Below are 20,872 nucleotides of genomic sequence, written 5' to 3' on the forward strand. Positions count from 1 at the left end.
TGGCTTGCAGAGGCTAAGCTAATGCAGCGCAGTGTGAGAGTGATGGCTGAGGGGTCCTGGGCAATTGGTGCACAGTAGTAGGTTACTGGGAGGCCAAAACTGCTTTAGTTAGTTATTAGCATCAACCTGCACTCTATTTTGAGCTGTTTTTCCTACCTGGATCTCAAGCACTTTGAGAGGACAGCAGGAGCACTCCATCAGCTGCCTGCTCAAAGTGCTTTGGCAGCAGCATTTGTTCTATTGCAGAGTTGAATTTGCTGAGGGACTTTCCAGGGTGTCAGGGAGTGATAGGACTGGGGGGGATGGAGCAAAACTAGAAGTGTGTAGATTCAGATTGGGTGTGAGGAAGAAGTTGTTCCCCATGAGGGTGGTGAGACCCTGGCACAGGTTGCCCAGGGAGGTGTCCAGGTGGAAGCCTCCTCCCTGGAGGTTTTTAAGACCAGGCTGGATGTGGCTGTGAGCAACCTGCTGTAGTGTGAGGTGTCCCTGCCCACGGCAGGGGGGTTGGAACTGGCTGATCCTTGAGGTCCCTTCCAACCCTGACAATTGTATGATTCTATGAATTCAAGGTACAGAAGGAATGAATTTGGGAAGGCCTGTTAACAGCCTTGCACTGGCAGGTGGCACTGAAGGGCAGAAGGCCTTCCTCATCTCACCTGCTGCATGGTCACCATAGCTCACCTCAGGTTTTGCATATGGAAAAACCACTTTTGTGTTCAGCTTTCCAGCAGTGACTGTTGCCCTACTGCTGGCTGAGTCTGTTGTCTGGTCTCTTGCAGGAGTGGGTGGGAGAGCACTGTTTGAAGGAACCTGAGAGGCTCTGCACGGACAAAGACCTGATTTTGGATCCTGTTCTTTCCAACAAGCAAGCACAGAAACTCCTCCAGCTTATCTGCTATCCTCATGGCATTAAGGAGTGCTCCGAGGGTGACAACCCTCAGAGGCAGCACATCAAACGCATACTTCAGGTAATGCAGTGGGGAAGGGGTGGAGAAAACTGCCTGTGGTGCTTTGGCTCTTACTCTGCCGTTCAGCAGCACCACCAAGTGACCTGGACAGGCAGTTCTTGCTGCCATCGACCTTTGGTTGCTTCTTTACAGGCTGTGTGCTCAGGACTCCCAGGCTGTATGTGGATGTTTGTAGTGTGGCTTCTGGTGTCATAGAATCATAGAATCACAGAATCAATGTGGTTGGAAAAGACCTCAGAGATCATCAGGTCCAACCTATTACCAATACTTAACACCTCCTGACAACTAAACCATGGCTCCAAGTGCCACATCCAAGCCTTTTGTGAACACCTCCAGGGATGGGGACTCCACCACCTCCCTGGGCAGCACATCCCAAGGGCCAATTGCTCTTTCTGGGAAGAACATTCTCCTCACCTTGAGCCTAAACCTCCCCTGGCTTGAGACTGTGTCCTCTTGTTCTGGTGCTGGCTGCCTGGGAGAAGAGAGCAACCCCCACCTGGCTACTACCTCCCTTCAGGGAGCTGGAAAGAGCAATAAGGTCTCCCCTGAGCCTCCTCTTCTGCAGGCTAAGCATCCCCAGCTCCCTCAGCCTCTCCTCAATCAGACTTTCCCTCCAGTCCTTTCCCCAGTCTGGTTGCTCTCCTCTGGACTTTCTCTGGCATCTCAGGATGTCTCTTGAAGCGAGGGGCCCAGATAGAATCATAGAATGGTCCAGGCCAGAAGGGACCTCCAAAGGTCATGCAGTCCAACCCCCTCTGCAGTCAGCAGGAACATCCCCAACCAGATCAGGTTGCCCAGAGCCCTGTCCAGCCTCACCTTAAATATCTCCAGGGAAGGAGCCTCAACCACCTCCTTGGACAACCTGTTCCAGTGTTCCACCATCCTCATGGTGCAGAACTCATTCCTAACATCCAATCTAAGTCTGCTCTGCTCTAGTTTGAAGCCATTGTCCCTGGTCCTGTCCCTGCAGTCCTCTGCAAACAGTCTCTCTCCATCCTTCTTGTAGCCCCCTTCAGGCACTGGCAGGCTGCTATTAGGTCTCCCTGTAGCCTTCTCTTCTCCAGGCTGAACACCCCCAGCTCCTTCAGCCTGTGCTCATAGGAGAGCTGCTCCAACCCCCTGATCATTTTGGTGGCCCTCTTCTGGACCCTCTCCATCAGGTCCATATCCTTCCTATACTGAGGGCTACAGACCTGTATACAGTACCCCAATCGGCACACAGAAGATGAGGCTCTTGCGTGGAACATGCATCAGTTAGGAGACTGGGCTTGGTTGTTTTATGCCATCAGTTAGGAGACTGGGGGTCATTTATACATCAGGAGACTGGGGGTCATTTATGCATCAGTTAGGAGATTGGGGGTCGTTTATGCATCAGTTAGGAGATTGGGGGTCGTTTATGTATCAGTTAGGAGACTGGGCGTTGGTTTATGCATCAGTTTGGGGGGTGGTTTATGCATCAGTTAGGAGACTGGGGGTCGTTATCCATCAGTTAGGAGATGGGGAGTTGGTTTATACATCAGTTAGGAGACTGGGGGCTGGTTTATGCCATCATTCAGGAGACTGGAGGTTGGTTTATGTATCAGTTAGGAGACTGGGGGTGGTTGTTTGGTTTTCCTTTCACCCCTGTGAAGTGCTGACCCTTGTGTTTGTCCTGTGTAACCCTTCCCCAGAACTTAGACCAGTGGACTCTCCGTCAGTCCTGGCTGGAGCTGCAGCTGATGCTCAAACAGTGCACCAAGGAGCCTGTGAGTACTTCCCTTTGCAAACTCTTCCTGCCTGAGACACTGAATGCAAAAACCAAAACAAAAAAGGCAAAAAAACCAAGAAAATGAAGACAAAGCCTGTTAAATGTTGACAGAGTTGGTGAGGCACCATGCCACGAATGTGCTAGTGTACTTATGTTTTGCTGTAGGGTTCTGGGGCTGTGGCTGAAATGAACAGCTTGTTGGATAATATTGCAAAGGCGACAATAGAGGTGTTTCAGCACTCCGCTGCTCTAAACAATAACTCTTCTAACTCTGGTATAGGCCTCTGCAGCCCAAACTCTCTTGGAAATGCTGACACAAGTAATACAAGACAGAATGGTAAAAAGACATTCCTAAGGTATTCTATCTTCTGTTTGGTTTGGTTTGCTTTTATTCTATTTTATTTTGTTTCATTCTGTTCTGGTTTATCCTATTCTAGTTTGGTTTATCCTATTCTAGTTTGGTTTATCCTCTTCTAGTTTGGTTTATCCTCTTCTGTTCTGGTTTATCCTCTTCTGTTCTGGTTTATCCTCTTCTGTTCTGGTTTATCCTATCCTATCCTATTCCATTCCATTTTATCCTATTCTATTTTGTTTTGGTGACACCTTTTAAATCCAATCCTAATCCTTTTAGCCAATTCTGTGCCTAGAGGTTGGTTTGGGTGTTGGGTTTCCTGCCCCCCCCCCCCCCCCCAACTTGCAAGAGGAACATACAGAAATGAATCACCTGAAGGTTACTTCTCTTGATTCACTTCAACACTGCTGGAATTTCTTCTGGCAACCAGAAGTTGTGGCTTGCTCAGGCCACACTGCTTACTCCAGGAGGCTTTGGCCTCAGCTGCTCTGATCAAGGGCAGTGCAAGGCTTACAAGAGCTGGGGGCTGGCTGCAGCAGTGCGTGGGGGGGGTTTGGCTGATGGAAGTTTCTTCTGTTTCCAGCTCCTCTGAGCGCCGAGGAGTGTGGCTGGTGGCTCCCTTGATTGCCAAGCTGCCTACCTCTGTCCAAGGCAGGGTCTTGAAAGCTGCAGGGGAGGAGCTGGAGAAAGGTCAGCATTTGGGGTCCTCCTCTAAGAAGGAAAGAGACAGACAGAAGCAAAAAAGGTATGAGCCCGGCAGGTCCCCGAGCACAGAGCCGAGAGGTGGTTTGGAAGGAGGAGTTGAGCGAGGAGCTGGATTTTGGCTTCACCCAAACCTCACTGCTTTGCTTTTGGGTGGCAATAAGTGATGCACCCCAAACAGGCTTCAGTGCCTTTTAGTTTGAATTAAAAGCCCAACATTGGTTTCAAAGGCAGAAGTGTGAAAGCTTTGTAACACAGCTTCTACCCTTGCAGCACGATGGTGGGAAATGAGAGAGATTTAAATGGACACTTCGAGTGCTTGTCTCTTCCCTTCTCTGGCCACTTCTCTTGCCAGGGAGATCCCCTAACTGTCACCAAGTGTCATTTAATTCCTGTTGGGAATTAGGCTTGAGCTCCTCTTCAACTCCCCAAGCACATGAGAGTGTTTAGTGACTGGATGGTGATTGCCTTCCCTTCAGCAGAAGGTTCTTCCCAGTGCCTGGGGTTTTGGTGCTTGATCTTGGAGTTATGACAGCAGTGACTTGGGACACCACACACCCAGCAAATAACCACTGCAGAGAACACAGTTTTCAAGGAGCCTACCTGCCTGAAGCTGCAGTAGTCTTTGCATGAGCTGTGACTCAAATCCCTTTGCTAACTTCTCTTCGGCTTCACATCTCCTTCATTTTCATTTTTTCCTTCACTTTGTCTTAATTTGGTGTTTATAAGGGAAACAGATTGCTCTAAACAAGATGAATTACCCAGAGGGGAAGCCTTTGCATTGCTGTGGCCTCTCTCCTCCAACCAGCTAAGGCTGCAGCTCAATTTACTCCCAGCTGAGCCCTGCTAGAATTTGAGTGCAATTCAGGCAGCTGTCGCTCAGTGCTTCTAGGGCAAACTGAATTGGGATTCACTTCAGACCACTCACAGGGATTTGAACCTTCAGCTACCTAATCTCCAGTGAAATTATATCCCTGGTTGATCAAAGCAGCCTTAAAATGATGTGCTCTGTCCCTGAGTCAGGCCTTAAGGGTGCAGGTCATACAGTGCCCAGAGCAAGGAGGGTTCCCAGTGCTGGTGTGCATAATGTGTGCGTTTACACTGGCTGCTGCTCTGCCCTCTGATGTGCTTCTAATTCCCCTGGCAAGGCTTTAATTTACTGAACCCAGACACAGACACAGACATGGGCACTGCCCCTGCCAGGAAAAAGGGGGCAGACAAAACGAGGAAGGGAGCGAGGATGGATGGGAAGTATCAAAATAACCTCACTAATTGCCTTCTGCTTGCCTCTCTTGAAGCATGTCTCTCTTGAGCCAGCAGCCTTTCCTCTCCCTGGTACTCACTTGCCTTAAGGGACAGGATGAGCAGCGGGAAGGGCTCCTAACATCCCTGCAGAACCAAGTGAATCAGGTAAAACAAGCACAGAGCCACCAGCACCCCGTGTGTCAGCAGGCTGAGGTGTGTGCCGCCGGGCACGTGGCAGTGTGTGCCCACAGGAGCAGTGCCAGGCAGGCAGCATGGGGAAGTGTCTGTTCTTCTCTGAGAGTGGAGACATCTCCTTTTCTAAAAGTGGTGCAGGGAAGTACAGCCACAGAGTCACAGATTGCACTGGGTTGGAAGGGACCTTCAGGGATCACCTTGTCCAACCCCCCTGCAGTCAGCAGGGACACCTCCAACTAGATCAGGCTGCCCAGGGCCACGTCGAGTCTGGTCTGGAATGTCTTCAGGGATGGTGAGAGACTTGGCTGGGGGCTTGGAACTGGCTGATCCTTGAGGTCTGTTTCAACCCTGGCAATTCTCTGAGGCCTCAACCACATCCCTGGGCAACCTGTTCCAGTGTTGTCCCACTCTCACCTGAGTCTGATTCCAGTTCTTTCCAGGCAAAGCAATGAAAGGTGCTTGTCCTGGGGGAGCAGTCTTAGCAGTCTTCTCAGCCTCTAGCTTGATCAGAAGAAGTTTTGCTAAGTTTGGAACTTGCCCTCTTTGAGGAAGCCCTCCACCTCCTCCAGCTGGTGCAGATGAGGAGGGTTTTGTAGTTCAAAAACCTGTGTTACTAGTCCCAAACAGGCCCATTGCCCTCAGCTCTTCCTTTGGCTTACTCACACCCTCTGCTGCTCTGCTCTAGACTGCCTGCTCCCACCTGGCTCATGCTCTGCCCTCCAACAGCTGCTGGAGGCTGTCTTTAAAATTAATACCCCCAGTGGCCCATGTAGGGGGTGCTTGTGGCCTGCTTTCTGTCTCTGGTTTCTGTGAGTTGCTCTGACAGTCAACATTCATAGAATCACAGGATCCCAGGTTGGAAGGGACTACAAGGATCATCTGGTCCAACCTTTCTGGGCGGAAGATCGATACCTGTAGGGCTGCTGTGTTGTCCTAGAGCCTCTCAGCTCAGGTCCAGGCTATGTCAGAGCTCCACATCCTGGTTATATTCATTCCTTGAGTGGTTGTTTTCAACCCTGGAGTCACTGCCATTTGGGTTTTCCTTTTGTTGTCTGGGTTCTCCCCTGGAATGTGGCTGGTTCCCTCAGGGTCTAGTCATCATTGTGCCCTTACAGCCCAGAGACCCAAGCAGAGCCTGGGCTGCAGCAAGAGAAGTGTGGCCAGCAGGGGCAGGGAGGGGATCCTCCCTCTCTGCTTCACTCTCCTGAGACCCCACCTGGAGCTCTGGGTCCAGTTCTGGAGCCTCTGTTCCAGGAAGGATCTGGAGGTGCTGGAAGGTGTCCAGAGAAGGGCCATGAGGGTGAGCAGAGGGCTGGAGCTGCCCTGCTATGAGGACAGACTGAGACAGTTGGGGTTGTGCAGGCTGGAGAGGAGAAGGCTCTGAGGAGACCTAATTATGGCTTTGCAGTATCTGAAGGGGGCTCCAAGAAAGCTGGGGAGGGACTTTTGAGGGTCTCAGGGAGGGATAGGACTGGGGGGAATGGATCCAAGCGAGAGGAGAAGAAATTTAGATTAGATGTGAGAGAGAAGTTGTTCCCCATGAGGGTGGTGAGAGACTGGCACAGGTTGCCCAGGGAGGTGGTGGAAGCCTCATGCCTGGAGGTATTTAAGGCCAGGCTGGATGTGGCTGTGAGCAACCTGCTGTGGTGTGAGGTGTCCCTGCCCATGGCAGGGAGGTTGGAACTGGCTGAGCCTTGAGGTCCCTTCCAACCCTGACAATTCTGTAATTCTGTGGAGCTGATTGCATCCAGGGCAAGAGATCTCTTCACTTAACCTGTGGTGAGCAGTCAGACAGGGTGCTTGCAACAGCATTGCTAATAACATTCATAATGCAGCTGCTTATTTTCTTCCCACTACAGCAGGAAGATCTACTCCCACAGCTGCCAGCAGATCAGCAGCTCTTTACAGTTATTTTTTTGCCCCTGCTAGTTTGCTTGATCTGCTCTTAAACAGGCAGGAGGATCAAAAGGTTCATGACCCTTTGTGATCCCTTATAGATAGTGATCACAAATACTTTAACTATAAAAGGCAGAACATTCCTTTGCAGGAAGAAACCCACCTTAATCCAATGCTTTTCTGCAGATCCTCAGTAACTGGCGGGAAGAGCGGTGCCAGGACGATGTTAAAGCCAGGCAGATGATGCATGAAGCCCTACAGCTGCGCCTGAACTTGGTAAGAAGAGCCTGGGTGGTTGTCCTGATGTCACAGAAAGGTGTGGCAGGTACTCTGGAGGGGAGCCAGGGGACTTGAACATGTCCAGAGAAGGGCAAGAAGGCTGGGGAGGGGTCTGGAGCACAGCCCTGTGAGGAGAGGCTGAGGGAGCTGGGGTTGCTTAGCCTGGAGAAGAGGAGGCTCAGGGGAGACCTCCTTGCTCTCTCCAACTCCCTGAAGGGAGGTTGTAGCCAGGAGAGGGTTGGTCTCTTCTCTCAGGTAAGCAGCACCAGAACAAGAGGACACAGTCTCAAGCTGTGCCAGAGGAAGTTTAGGCTGGAGGTGAGGAGAAAGTTCTTCCCAGCAAGAGAGATTGGCCCTTGGGATGTGCTGCCCAGGGAGGTGGTGGAGTCCCCAACCCTGGAGGTGCTCAAAAAAGGCTTGGATGTGGCACTTGGAGCCATGGTTTATTTGTCAGGAGGTGTTAGGTATTAGGCAATAGGTTGGACTTGATCTCTGAGGTCTTTTCCAACCTCACTGATTCTATGCAAGTACTTTAGTGTCAGCAGCCAGGCAGTCAGCACCTGCATGTGCAGGGTGTTATGCCCAAGGAGGCCTGTGCCAAGCTGTGCTCTCTGCCCTTTGCTTTGCAGGTGGGGGGCATGTTTGATACCGTGCAGAGGAGCAGCCAGTGGACCACTGACTGGGCACTCCTGCTCCTCCAGATCATCACTTCAGGAACTGTGGACATGCAGACCAGCAAGTACGTCTGCGCTGCTCCCTGTCGCTGCTGCTTTGCACCTCGGGGGGCCTGGATTTTAGCCTCATGCTTTCCTTACCCTTGTTCTACTACTGCTTGAATGCAGCTTGCATGCTTAATGCAGGGCATGGCTGGGGAGTACCTTGGTTATGGGAAGCACTGGAGCCACTGCTGACACTTGTCCATAACAACCACATCCCTGAGCACCTTCCCAACTTGTGTGCTCCAGTCCCTAGTGACTGTCTGTAGCAGTCTCAAGCTGTGCCAGGGGAGGTTTAGGCTGGATGCTAGGAAGAAGTTCTTGCCATAAAGAAAAAGATTTGCCATGGGAATGTGCTGCCCAGGGAGGTGGTGGAGTCACCATTACTGGAAGTGTGTAAGAAGAGCCTGGATGAGGCACTTGATGCTATGGTTTAGTTGATCAGATGGTGTTGGGTGGTAGGTTGGACTGGATGATCTCTAAGGCCTTTTCCAACCTGGTCCAACCTGGTTAATCCTATCCTATCCTATCCTATCCTATCCTATCCTATCCTATCCTATCCTATCCTATCCTATCCTATCCTATCCTAGTCTATCCCCCTGTCCCTGGGTCTCAGCAGGGGCTTCTCCTCAGGGTTACTCTTGTCTTTGCTCCCAGTGAGCTGTTCACCACCGTGCTGGACATGCTGGGGGTCCTCATCAACGGGACGCTGGCCTCGGACTTGTCCAACGCTTCCCAGGGAGGGCCTGAGGAAAACAAAAGAGCTTACATGAACCTGGTGAAAAAATTAAAGGTAAGTGTGGTGGCTGTTCAGTGTCAACCTTCTCCTGAGTGCCCTCCTTTGCATCCCATCGTTTCCAGGGCCTGGGAAAAGAGGAGAGGCTGAAACAGCACCGGTGGTAACAAGGGGGGAAAGAAGAAGGCAGCAGTGGAGGAGTGTGGGGGTGGGAGGACAGACCTCTACCTATTCTAATGACTTAAAATCAGTAATTGTGGTGGCTTGGAATTACCTTCCCAACATAAAACTGCCAGAGCAGCTCAGTTGAAAGCAGATGAAGCTAGCAGTCAGAGCAGTGGGATTATTTAGTCCTTAGCATGTTTTCCCTTGCACATCCAATGGTAATTTATTTACCTCCCACCACTTTCTGTTCAAGATCTGGGGGAGGTTTTCCTAGACAGGGCCTAAACCTGCCACATTGCATTAAGATTAATCTTGCTCTGCAAGACACTTCAGTCGATTCTCTTCCTCTTTGAGACCCTGAGTTGGTGTTGGGTATTTTCCACCTTCTGCTTAAACAAGAGAAGCAAAACATAACTTAGCGTCGTTGGAAAAGAGGAGAGGAAAGGAAAGTGCTGAACTTGCAGTGAGTGGAGGGAGAGCAGAAGGAGCTCTTCCATCCGAGAGGGTCATGCCCTGCTGCTGAGAGCACGGCGGGGGTCTCCTCCCTCTCCCTCCCCTTGCCGTCTGACTCCCTGCTCTTTGCCCTGCAGAAGGAGCTGGGGGACAAGCGGTCGGAGAGCATCGACAGGGTGCGGCAGCTGCTGCCCCTGCCCAAGCAGACGTGCGACATCATCGCCTGCGAGCCCATGGGCTCCCTGATCGACACCAAGGGCAACAAGATCGCAGGCTTCGACTCCATTGACAAGAAACAGGCAAGAAATTGACAAGGAGCAATGGCATCCAGGAGCAGTGTGGCCAGCAGGAGCAGGGAAGTCATTCTGCCCTGTGCTCAGCACTGCTCAGGCCATACCTTGGGTCCTGTGTCCAGTTCTGGGCCCCTCAATACAAAAAGGATGTTGAGATATTGCAATGTGTCCAGAGAAGGGCAAGGAGGCTGGGGAGGGGTCTGGAGCACAGCCCTGTGAGGAGAGGCTGAGGGAGCTGGGGTTGCTTAGCCTGAAGAAGAGGAGGCTCAGGGGAGACCTTCTTGCTCTCTCCAACTCCCTGAAGGGAGGTTGCAGCCAGGTGGGGGTTGGTCTCTTCTCCCAGGCACCCAGCACCAGAACAAGAGGACACAGTCTCAAGCTGTGCCAGGGAAGGTTTAGGCTGGAGGTGAGGAAGAAATTCTTCCCAGCAAGAGAGATTGGCCATTGGGATATGCTGCCCAGGGGGGTGATGGAGTCACTATCACTGGAGGTATTTAAGAGGAGACTGGATGAGGCACTTGGTTTAGCTGATCAGGTGGTATTGGATGATAGGTTGGACTGGATGATCTCCAAGGTCTTTTCCAACCTGGTTAAATCTGTAATTCTGTAGATGCAAACCCTCTGTTAAGCCCCAGCTGGAGGGCTCTGAGCAGCTTTGTGGGGCTTGGCCCACGCCCTGGCATCACTGTCCCTGCAGCAGCACCTGCAGCAGTTCCACCCAGCCCTGCCTGGCAAGTGCCCTCTCACTGGGACTTGCAGATAGTCTCACAGGTCACAGACTGGTTTGGGTGGGAAGGAACCTTTCAGGCTCATCTAGTCCAGTACCCTGCAGTCAGCAGGGACATCTGCAGCTAGAGCAGGTTGCTCAGAGCTCCAGGTGCTCCATCCCTGCAGTGCTTCCAGGGATAGAGCATCTCCCACCTCTCTGGGCAACCTGGGCCAGGGTCTCCCCACCCTCAGTGTAAGAGATGTCAGCCTTCTATCTAAAACTCCCCTTTTGGTTTTAAACCACCACCCCTTGTCCTGTCACAACAAGTCCCCTTAGATGATCTCTAAGGTCTCTTCCAGCCTGGGCCATTCTATGATAATTACTTCAGTAGCAGCAGGATGGAGGTTCAAATCCCACAGGGTGCATTTGGTACCCTTTGTGGAGGGGAGGAAATCCCTCACTGGGGGGTGTTTTTCAGACTCAGATAACTCTGCCCAAAAGCAAGCTGTCAGCTCCAGCCTTCAGCTTTCTTCGGGTACTCACTGCACTTTTCTTCTGAAACAGGGCCTTCAGGTTTCCACAAAACAAAAGGTGTCCCCATGGGATTTAGTTGAAGGTCACAAAACCCCTGCTCCTCTCTCCTGGGGCTGGTTTGGTACCGTTCGTGTCGACAGGAAGGTGATCAAGTACGAGGAGCAGCAGCATCTCCTCCTCTACCACACACACCCCAAGCCCAAGCCAAGGAGTTACTACCTCGAGCCCTTGCCCCTTCCTCCAGAGGAGGAGGAGGAGGAGGAAGAGCCCACCACACCTGTGTCTCAGGAACCAGAAAGGAAGTTAGGAGAGCTCTCTGACCAGGGCAAACACACTGCTGATGATGAGAAGAAGGCAAAGGGCAGGAAGCGGAAGTCAAAGGCAAGCTCCAGGGCTGATGTAAGTAGCTGGTGCCCCAACAGGCACTGGGAACACCTCACTGAAGTGCCTGATGTTGTGTGGTGCCTCTCAGCTGGACACCAGCCTGAAAGAGGCTCTTGTGCATAGCTGAAGTGTTGTGCAGTTTGTTCTGGTCTCTGAGATGCCTCCTCTTTTGGTTTGTGTTGGGTTTTGGGGTGGGAGTTGAGGATTGCTTAAAGCAAGGGTTTGAAACTTGTTCCTGCCATGACCCAAATCATGAGCTGTGTTTCCAGCAACAGTCACAGGACCACAGGCTGCTAGGGGTTGGAAGGGACCTCCAAAGAGCATCAAGTCCAAAGACCCTGCCAGAGCAGGACCATAGAACCCAGCACAGGTCGCACAGGAACACATCCAGGTGGGGCTGGAAGGTCTCCAGAGCAGGAGACTTGGTGCAATTATGTCCTATGTTCTGTGCAATTAGGTCCTCTTCACACTGCTACCCATGTGGTAGAGGTGGTTGTCCCCTGCCAGCAGCCAGCTGTTTTGCCCACATGTTGCATTTTCAGCTGTGGTTTTCAGATCATTTTCTGCCCTCCCTGATGTAACAACAAGTGACAGGACAAAAGGAAATGGCCTTAAGCTGCCCCAGGGAAGTTTGGGTTGGACAGAAGAAGCTTCTTCACTGAAAGGGTTCTCAAAGGCTGGCCAGGGACATGGCTGAATCCCCATCCCTGCAGGTGTTTCAGAGAGGCAGAGGTGTGGTGCTGAGGGACATGGTTTATCCCTAGGCTTGGCTGAGTAAGAGAATGGTTGGACTGGATGATCTTAAAGGTCCTTTCCAACCCAAGTGATGCCATGGTCCTATGTTTCAGTTAAGTTCTTCCTGTTACATACACTGCTAGAGGAAGCTGTCCCTGTGCTCTCCCTAGCCACAGCCTGCAGAAGGCAGTGACTGGTGAGGCAGGGGTGGTGCTGTGTGGTTGGAGCTGTGAGTGTGTGGGCAGCCTCAGACTTCACCTGGCTTTTGCAGCGTTGCAGTCCACAATGGGAACTGTTCCTGCCCTTGAATAATTCAGTGGGAGAGTTGGCATTATTTATGAGTCAGTAAGGTCTGACTGTCACTAACTCTGCCTTCTGCTCTGCACTCTCAGGAATACCCCCAGGGCAGCCTCTACAGAGTGCCTCCCACCTACTCACCGCTCTCCTCCCCGATGCTGCCCCATCCTCAGCCTGCCCTGTGGGGCTACAGCGTCCTGGGGCAGCCACCACAGCCCAGCTTCTTCGGGCAGGGCCAGCCCCTGCACACAGGTATGGCACAGCAGGGCACCTCCTGCACACAGCTGTGGCACAGCAGGGCAGCCCCTGCACAGCTGTGGCATGTGGGGTCTGCCTTCACAGAGGTGTTTGTTACTGTCACTGTGGAGCTCAGTAAAGAGTTGCTGATGAACTGGGGCAGTGCCCTTCTGGAGGGCAGGGGGCAGATCCTGTGGGTGTTTTGCAGGTGGCTCCAGGCTGGATGCAGCAGGCTCCTTTGTCCCATCCCACACCAAGCAGGCCCTGTCCAACCTGCTGCAGCGGCGCTCGGGCACCCTGCTGCAGCCCCCCTCCATCCATGCAGTCGCCCCCCAGCAGCAGCTGCTGCAGATGAAGCTCCTGCAGCAAGAACAGCAGCAGCAGCGGCTCCTCAGGCAGCAGGCACAGCCACAGCCACTCCAGCAGGTTTGTCCCAGGCTCAAGGGCTGCAGAGCCACACCACAGTTCAGCTTCCAGCAGGGCTGCTCATCCTGGGTTGATTCAGGGGGTGGAAGCCAGCTTGGTACTGCAGCTGCAATAACTCCCCAGCTATGGCTGCACCAGGGCTGCCTGGGAGCTTCATTTAATCTCTTAGCCCCTTCTGGTTTTCCCATGTTGCACAAACCCAGGCTGCCCCTTTGCTGCTTCATGATATTTGTGTTCTCTGCTGCAGCTCAGAAGCTTTCAGGTGGAGCTGTGTGGTGGCTGCAGGCCAGCAGCAGAGGCACAGCACTGCCCTCCCCAGTTCAAACTCCAGCAAGTGCAGCAGGACCAGTTCCACACAGACACTCCTGATCTCCACAAACAGCTGCTTTTCCTTCCAGCACGGGTGCAGAGCACAGCTGCTGCGTGCCAGGCCACATCTGGCTGTGGTGCATCCCCCTTGGGAGCCTGAGCTGGCTTCAGAGCATGGCTGCAGCCAGGCTGCTCTGGAGCTGGTGCTCTGTGAGCAGAACCTTGAGGTTGGGGCCCAGATAAGCAACAAGCAGCTGTCCTGAAACAAATGGTCAGGCATCTCCATGGCTTTAGGGCACAACGTGGTGGGGCTGGTGTGCAGATGAGGGCTTGCTGGGGTTGTGTGGAGGCTGTGTCTGATGGATGCTGTGTCTTTCAGGGGCAGCTGATGGACCAGGCTGCTATTTTCTCTGCCCAAGTTCGCCCCCAGTCGCAGCTCCCGCAGTACCCAGGGCTGCAGCAAGCACAGGTACCACACTGCTCCTGCAACACCTGCATGGAAATGCTCTTGGAGAGCTCCTTCACCTCCCAGCCTGCTTTCTGTGCTTGGGATGTGCTCACTGGGTGTTCCCTAGGCCTCCTTTCAAGGATGCTTCTGCTCTCCATGTGCTGTGGCTTGGAAATGTTTTTAATGTGGTCACTTCCCAGGTTTTCCTGGTGGTGTTGGCTGGTGAAGGCAAATGTCCTCCAGCTTAAACCTGACATTTGGCCAGGTTCTGGTGGAAGAGTGATACCAGTGACTCTTTCTTATGGCATGGTCCTTCTGGTACTTGGGATTTTGGGGAGGGAACCAAAGAGAAGAGGTGGAGCTGAGCCCTGCTCTTGCTGAGTGCCTCTCGGGGAAGGATGGCCTGGTGCTGGCTCCATCCTGCTGTGTGTGATGACCACGCTGCAGCTGCCTGAACTCATGAACAGAAGCAGGGTACAACCAGCCTGGGGACTCACAGGAGGGTCCAGGCTTTGGCTCTTTGCTGAAGGCCACCTCTTTCTTTTATAGTGAAGAGCAAAGAAGCTAGTGAAGGGCCCAGGGCACAAGTCATGTAAGGAGCAGCTGGAGGGACTGGGATTGTTCAAGTCTGGAGAACAGGAGGCTAAGGGGAAAGCTTCTGGCTCTCTACTAGTGAGAAGAGGTTGGGGCCAGGTGGGGTTGGTCTCTTCTCCCAAGGAACAAGTGATAGGACAAGAAGAAATGGCCTTGAGTTGCACCAGGGCAGGTTTAGGTTGGACATGAGGAACAATTTCTTCATGGAGAGAGTTGCCCAGGCTGCCCAGGGCAGAGGTGGAGTCCCCATCCCTGGAGGGGTTTCAGAGCTGTGTGGATGTGGTGCTGAGGGCCATGGTGCAGTGGTGGCCTGGCAGTTGCTGGGGCTACAGCTGGGCTTGGGGATCTCAGAGGTCTCTCCCAAGCTAAATGCTCTGTGATGCCCTTTGTGTCGCCCTGCTGCAGCCCGGGCGGTGATGTCTCTCCTGTCCTCTCCCCCAGAGCCTGCCCCACGGCTACACCATGTACAGCACGCCCATGCCTTTGCAGCAGCAGCAGCAGCCGCCTGGGGCCCTGGTGCTGCCGCCCAGCTACACCCCCAGGACCTACCCTGCGGCCCACCCCAGCCCCTCGCTGATGGAGCGGCTGCGGCAGATGCAGCCCGGAGGCTACCTCCCGCAGCAGGCTGCTGCCTACGCCCCGCGGTGAGCCCTGGCACCCTCCTGGAGGGCTGAAGACAAAGGGGTTTAAACTGAGCTGGATGTTCTGTTGAGCTTGTGGTGGTGGGGTGGGATGCAGTGGCTTTGAGCTGGAAGAGGGAAGATTGAGGCTGGAGATGAGGAAGAAATTCTTGACAGTGAGGGTGGGGAGACAGAGGGGTTGTAGATGCCTCCTCCCTGGAGGTGTTCACGGCCAGGTTGGATGAGGCCTTGAGCATCCTGGGGAGGTGGGAGGTGCAACCCCCCCTGGGCTGCAGGGGGTTGGCACTAGCTGCTCTTCAAGGCCCCTTCCAACCCAACCCATTCTGTGAGGAATTTCCCCCTGTTTTCTCCCCTTACTCAATTTTTGTTTGAAGTTGGCCTTGCCACATGCTGCAGCCCAGCTGTCCTGTGTGCCTGCAGAACATCAGACTTCATTTACAGCCAGCTGCTGGGTCCTGTTTCACCACACTCAGATCCAGATAACCAGATTTGGTATCACCAGGCCTTTCCAACCTGTTCTAAACTCATGGAAAGGTAACTGTGAGGTCTCTTGGTCTGGAGGAGGTTTTAGTGCTCTGGTTGAGTTCTTGCTTGAAATGCAAAAACTCTTCACTTTTCCTAAGAAAGCCAGAGCTGAATGCTGGGATCAGGAGGAACCTTTTAGTGCCTCCACCAGCCCCTGGGCAGCAGTGGAGTCTGGGAGTCTGGCTCCTGTTTAGAAGCTGTTCTTCAGAGCATTCCCATTTAGCAATCCATTCTCCCTGTAACATGTGGCAGCTTTTACGTCTTCGTGGCAGCCTGGGGTTGGCTGCTCCTGGACTGGCTGGTGCTCTGCCTGGAGGTGAGGTATAACCCCTTGTTCTTCTCCCCCAGCAGCCTGAGCCACCAGCCCTTGCAGCAGAGTGCCCTGGTTGGGGGAGGCCTGGATGGGACACCCACAGCAGGTCCTCACCCAGCCCTGAGCTCGGTTCCGCTGCCACCAGAGCCAGCAAGGCAGAGGCAGCAGCAGATGCGACAGCAGAGGCTCCTCCAGGTGAGGCTGGGTGTCAAGAGGAGGGGACCAAGCTCTTTTGGGTGGTGCAGCAAGAAAAGTGTGGCCAGCAGGGCTAGGGAGGTTCTCCTACCTCTCTACTCTGCCCTGCTGAGACCAGAGCTGCAATCCTGTGTCCAGTTCTGGGCTCCCCAGTTCAAGAGAGACAGAGACCTGCTGGAGAGAGTCCAAGGGAGAGCCAGGAGGATGCTTAGGGGATTTGAGCATCTCCCCTGTGAAGAGAACCTGAGAGCCCTGGGGCTGTTCAGTCTGGAGAAGAGAAGGCTGAGAGGGATCTGATCAATGTCTATCAATAGCTGAGGGGTGGGGGGCAAGTGGAGGGGACCAAGCTCTTCTCAGTGGTGCACAGTAATAAGACAAGAAACAAGAGGTTCAAGCTTGAACAGAGAAGGTTTCAGTTCAACATGAGGAGAAACTTCTTTGCAGTGAGGGTGCCAGAGCACTGGAGCAGGCTGCCCAGAGAGGTTGTGGAGCCTTCTCCTCTGGAGAGATTCCAACCCCCCCCAGGATGCATTCCTGTGCAGTCTGCCCTGGGTGTTCTTGCTTTTGGCAGGGATATTGGACTGGATGATCTCTGGAGGTCCCTTCCAACCTCTGATGTCCTGTGACACTGTGATTACTGTGACTCAGCCCCACCAGAGGGCAGGGCCAGCACATGTCCCCATGCCATGTGCTGGTGTGGCACCGCTCACACATGCCTGCAGGTCTGGAGCAGCAGAGCCTGCTGCTGGCAGCCCAGGCTGCTTGTGCTCCAGGGCAGCAATCCAGTGCTGTGGGGCTCTTCACAAGACATCTGGGCAGGTGTGGAGTCCAGTCCCTGTGTTGTGCAGGGCTGTGAATGCCTCTGGAGCAGGAGGATTTGAGGACAGCCCAGCTGAGCATGCTGTGCCCTCCCCTGCCTGGAGTCAAAGCCAAGGGCTTGCTGCCTCTCTGGCCCAATCTTCTCTTCTGGCTTGATGATACACTTTTAATTTGGAGGTAGCTGTCAGTCTGTCAGCTGAAGCTGCAGGGCTGGGCACAGGGGAAGGAAACTGGGAATCCTTCCCATGGCCCTCTGATGGCTGGGAAGATTTGCATGTGTTCACTTGACTGCAGCAGCTGCCTGTGCCAGCTCTTGTCCAGCTCTTCTTTAGCTACATCTGTCAGTGCTGTAGGAAGTGAAATCTGCCAGCTTCTGGGTGGGTTTGTGTCTTTGGGTGGGTTTGTGTCTTTGGGTGGGTTGCTGGGGCTGGTGATGAATGTGGAGAGCTGCCAGGCTTGTCTCCCAAGTGTCTCCTCAGTACCCAGGGCTGTAAGCTTGCCTGGCTCCTGGGCTGGGCAGAGCCCTGAGGAGCTGCACCAGCTGAGGACCTGTTGCCATGTCTCTGGTCTTTCAATGCTATCTCCTTCCAGTTGCAGCAGCAGCAGCAGCCTGGGCAGCAGCAGACTCTTGGTCTCCAGCCTGTGCAACCACAGCAGCCTTTGGTAAGCAGAGATGAGCAGAGAGGTGTGAGGGAGAGACACTTCAGCTGGGTGAGGATAGCTAGGAAAGGTTTGCTGTAGAGTCATAGAATTTTGGTTGGAAAAGACCTTTTAAGGTCATTGTGTCCAACCAGCCAGGTCTGGTGCAAAACCGTCCCTCAGCACTACATCTCTGCCTCTTTGAAATGCCTCCAGAGGTGCCACCTCTCTGGGCAGCCTGTGCCAGCCAGTGAAAAAGTTTCTTCTAATGTCCAACCTAAACCTGCCCTGGGGCAACCTGAGGCCATTTCCTTTCACCCTAGAGAAAAATGGGGAACACACAGGAATGCTGCAATTGCTTCTGAGCTCAGAAGCATTCATCAGTGTGATCTGATGGAGAAGCTCAGAGGTGGCTTCCAAGAGCCAGGAGTAAGGACAGATGAAAGAAGTTTGTCTGGTAGCTGTTGAAAGACAATTTCCATCCATTTTTGAGGTTTTTTCTTCATAGTGTTTGTATCTTGAACAAACCTCATAGGAGAGCCAAGATGGGCCCCAGGGGTCCCTCCCAACCCCTACTACTTTGTGACCATCCCAGAGCCTGAGCCCATGCAGGCTGAGTGTATCTTGAATAAACCTCATAGGAGAGCCAAGATGGTCCCCAGGGGTCCCTCCCAACCCCTACTACTTTGTGGCCATCCCAGAGCCTGAGCACCTGCAGGCTCCTCATCCAGCACAGAGCTTTCCATGACTGGAAATGTGTCAGATGTGAGGGAATGAAGAGCAGTTCTGTAGTTCTGAGTGTGCTCCATGTGTCCCTGCTGTGCTTTAAGAGCTGGTCAGGACCCGTGGTGGTGGCACACCTGCCTTCTTCAGCCCTGCACCAGCAGCAGCTGGTGGGGCAGCTGCCACGTTTGCCTGCTGTGACACTTGTGCTGTGCCTGGTTCATTCCTCTTCCACTTCCTTCTGCAGTTCCCAAGGCAAGGCTTGCAGCAGACCCAGCAGCAGCAGCAGACGGCGGCGCTGGTCCGGCAGCTGCAGAAGCAGCTCTCTAGTGAGTGTCTGTGTGGATGTCCCTGACCACCCACCTGTGTGGAGGAAAGGTGGAGTTGCCCTTCTGGAGGTGTTCTGCCTGTTGTATGTACGCATCACTGACCCACTGACAGTGGCTGACCCACCCCAGTAGTGATGCACTCCCCGAATCCTGCTGCTAGTGCAGCCCCTGATTGTTGTTGGTCTCCAGAGAAGCCTGAAGCACCAACAGGACTTGGGCTGGTGGCCCAGGCACAGTGTGCTGCATGCTTTCTCTCCTCACTTCTTGGGTTCATAGAATGGTCAGGCTTGGGAGGGACCATCAAGTTCCAGCTCTGCTGCCATGGGCAGGGACACCTCACACCACAGCAGGTTGCTCACAGCCACCTCCAGCCTGGCTGCAAACACCTCCAGGGATGAGGCCTCCACCACCTCCCTGGGCAACCTGTGCCAGGCTCTCACCACCCTCATGGGGAACAACTTCTAACATCCAATCTCAATCTCCCCATTTCTAGTTTTGTTCCATCCCCCCCCAGTCCTATCACTCCCTGACACCCTCAAAAATCCCTCCCCAGCTTTCCTGTACCCCCCTTAAGTTCTGCTGCATCAAAGCCCTCAAGGAGCTGGGCACCTCTGGTGGGTGTTGGCTATAGAGGGGAGTAGATAACTGGTGGGCAGCAAGTTCTGCATGGGTCAGCAATGTGCCCTTCTGGGGAGGAGAGCCAATGGGATCCTGGGGTGCATTAGGAGGAGTGTGTCCAGCAGATCCAGGGAGGTTCTCCTCCCCCTCTACTCTGCCCTGCTGAGACCTCACCTGGAATACTGCATCCAGTTCTGGGCTTCCCAGTTCAGGAAGGACAGGGATCTGCTGGAGAGAGCCCAAGGGAGGGCTGCAGGGAGGCTGAAGGGACTGCAGCACTGCCTGGGGAGGAGAGGCTGAGAGCCCTGGGGCTGGTTAGTCTGGAGAGGAGAAGACTTAGAGGGGATATGATCAGTGTCTATCAATAGCTGAGGGCTGGGGGTCAGGAGGGAGGGGACAGGCTCTGCTCAGCTGCACCCTGGGATAGGACAAGGAGCAATGGATGGAAACTCCAGCACAGGAGGTTCCACCTCAACATGAGGAGGATCTTCTTCCCTGTGAGGCTCACAGAGCCCTGGAGCAGGCTGCCCAGAGAGGTTGTGGAGTCTCCTACTCTGGAGACTTTCAAGCCTCGTCTGGATGTGTTCCTGTGTGACCTGTGCTGGATTCTATGGCCCTGCTCTGGCAGGAGGATTGGACCTGAAGATCTCTGGAGGTCTCTTCCAGCCCCTGACATCCTGTGAGCCTGTGATTTATTGGTTGCATACACAAGGACTTGCCTGCAGCTCTGCAGAGGAGAGTCCTGAGACACCAACGCTCCCTTTGCTGTCTCCATCAGGTAACCAGCCCCAGCCAGGGGGCAGCCAGTACGGGCACCCATCACACTTCTGAGCAGAGATGGAGGGCAGCTCTCCCCTTGGCCCTGAGGAACAGCACCCTGGGGAGCCAGTGCAGTGGGCATTGCTGGGAAGCAGGCTTGGCTTTCCTCCTCCCCTGGTTTCAGTCATTATTTTTTGTGCTGCTGTTGATGTGAGTATGTGACAAGGCAGGGGCTGGGGATTGGGGGGCATGGGGAGGGGTATTTATTCATGGGGGTTTTTTTGGCATTTAACTGGATTTCCATGGCTGGACTTGGAGGCCTCCTGGAGAATGTCCTTGCAGATTGAATGAATTTGGTGCATTTTAGATCCTGTTACTTTGGAGAGGGAGAAAGGAAAAAAAGAACAAAGAATTCTGGACTTACTGATTTGTGGGAAACACTTTTGGGTGTTTTTTGGGGGGGAGGGGTGGGTATTTTTAATCTTTATTTGGGTTTTGGGGTGGGTTGGGGTTGGGTTTTGTCTTTCCCCACCCCCTCGCAAAAGAACTGCACTGGACCAAACTGCTGAACTGAAAGGCACTTCCCATTTTCGGTGTTCAGAGTTCATTTGTTCATGGAAACCTTCACCTCTCCCTTTGTTGGTAGAAGCAGGCATCAGTTCAGATGGTGTTGATTTGTACTTTTCATAGGCACTTTATAAAGCTATTTGGTTAAGGTTACCAATTTCCTCTTGCTCTTATTGTGGTAAGAAGGTGCTGAAGTGGCTTTTATTTGCCTGTATTTAGGACTTCTTGGAGTTGAGATGAAAAGCCACAGTGTAATGTTAATAAAACCTGCTGGAAGGAGCTGTCTTTGATTACTTGTTCTTGACACATAGTCCCTGGGGCTGG

General features: G+C 53.3%; 1 protein-coding gene across 1 annotated transcript in view; it reads left to right on the forward strand.

Annotated features, from left to right (window-relative positions):
• The window catches only part of MED12L (mediator complex subunit 12L), a 136,249-nt gene extending 116,044 nt beyond the window's left edge, over positions 1-20,205 (forward strand). The window contains exons 27-44 of the mRNA XM_054167084.1: positions 780-968; positions 2,639-2,713; positions 2,881-3,071; positions 3,651-3,812; positions 5,068-5,179; positions 7,292-7,381; positions 8,014-8,123; positions 8,758-8,893; positions 9,592-9,753; positions 11,021-11,389; positions 12,502-12,658; positions 12,852-13,069; positions 13,758-13,847; positions 14,862-15,064; positions 15,938-16,094; positions 17,505-17,576; positions 18,523-18,604; positions 20,001-20,205. Of these exons, the coding sequence (XP_054023059.1) occupies positions 780-968; positions 2,639-2,713; positions 2,881-3,071; positions 3,651-3,812; positions 5,068-5,179; positions 7,292-7,381; positions 8,014-8,123; positions 8,758-8,893; positions 9,592-9,753; positions 11,021-11,389; positions 12,502-12,658; positions 12,852-13,069; positions 13,758-13,847; positions 14,862-15,064; positions 15,938-16,094; positions 17,505-17,576; positions 18,523-18,604; positions 20,001-20,053 (2,628 nt within the window). The 3' untranslated portion in view covers positions 20,054-20,205. The remainder of the gene's footprint in view (positions 1-779; positions 969-2,638; positions 2,714-2,880; positions 3,072-3,650; positions 3,813-5,067; positions 5,180-7,291; positions 7,382-8,013; positions 8,124-8,757; positions 8,894-9,591; positions 9,754-11,020; positions 11,390-12,501; positions 12,659-12,851; positions 13,070-13,757; positions 13,848-14,861; positions 15,065-15,937; positions 16,095-17,504; positions 17,577-18,522; positions 18,605-20,000) is intronic.
• The last annotated feature ends 667 nt before the right edge of the window (positions 20,206-20,872 follow it).

The sequence above is a fragment of the Dryobates pubescens genome, chromosome 13 (assembly GCF_014839835.1).
Source record: "Dryobates pubescens isolate bDryPub1 chromosome 13, bDryPub1.pri, whole genome shotgun sequence".
Taxonomy (NCBI): domain Eukaryota; kingdom Metazoa; phylum Chordata; class Aves; order Piciformes; family Picidae; genus Dryobates; species Dryobates pubescens.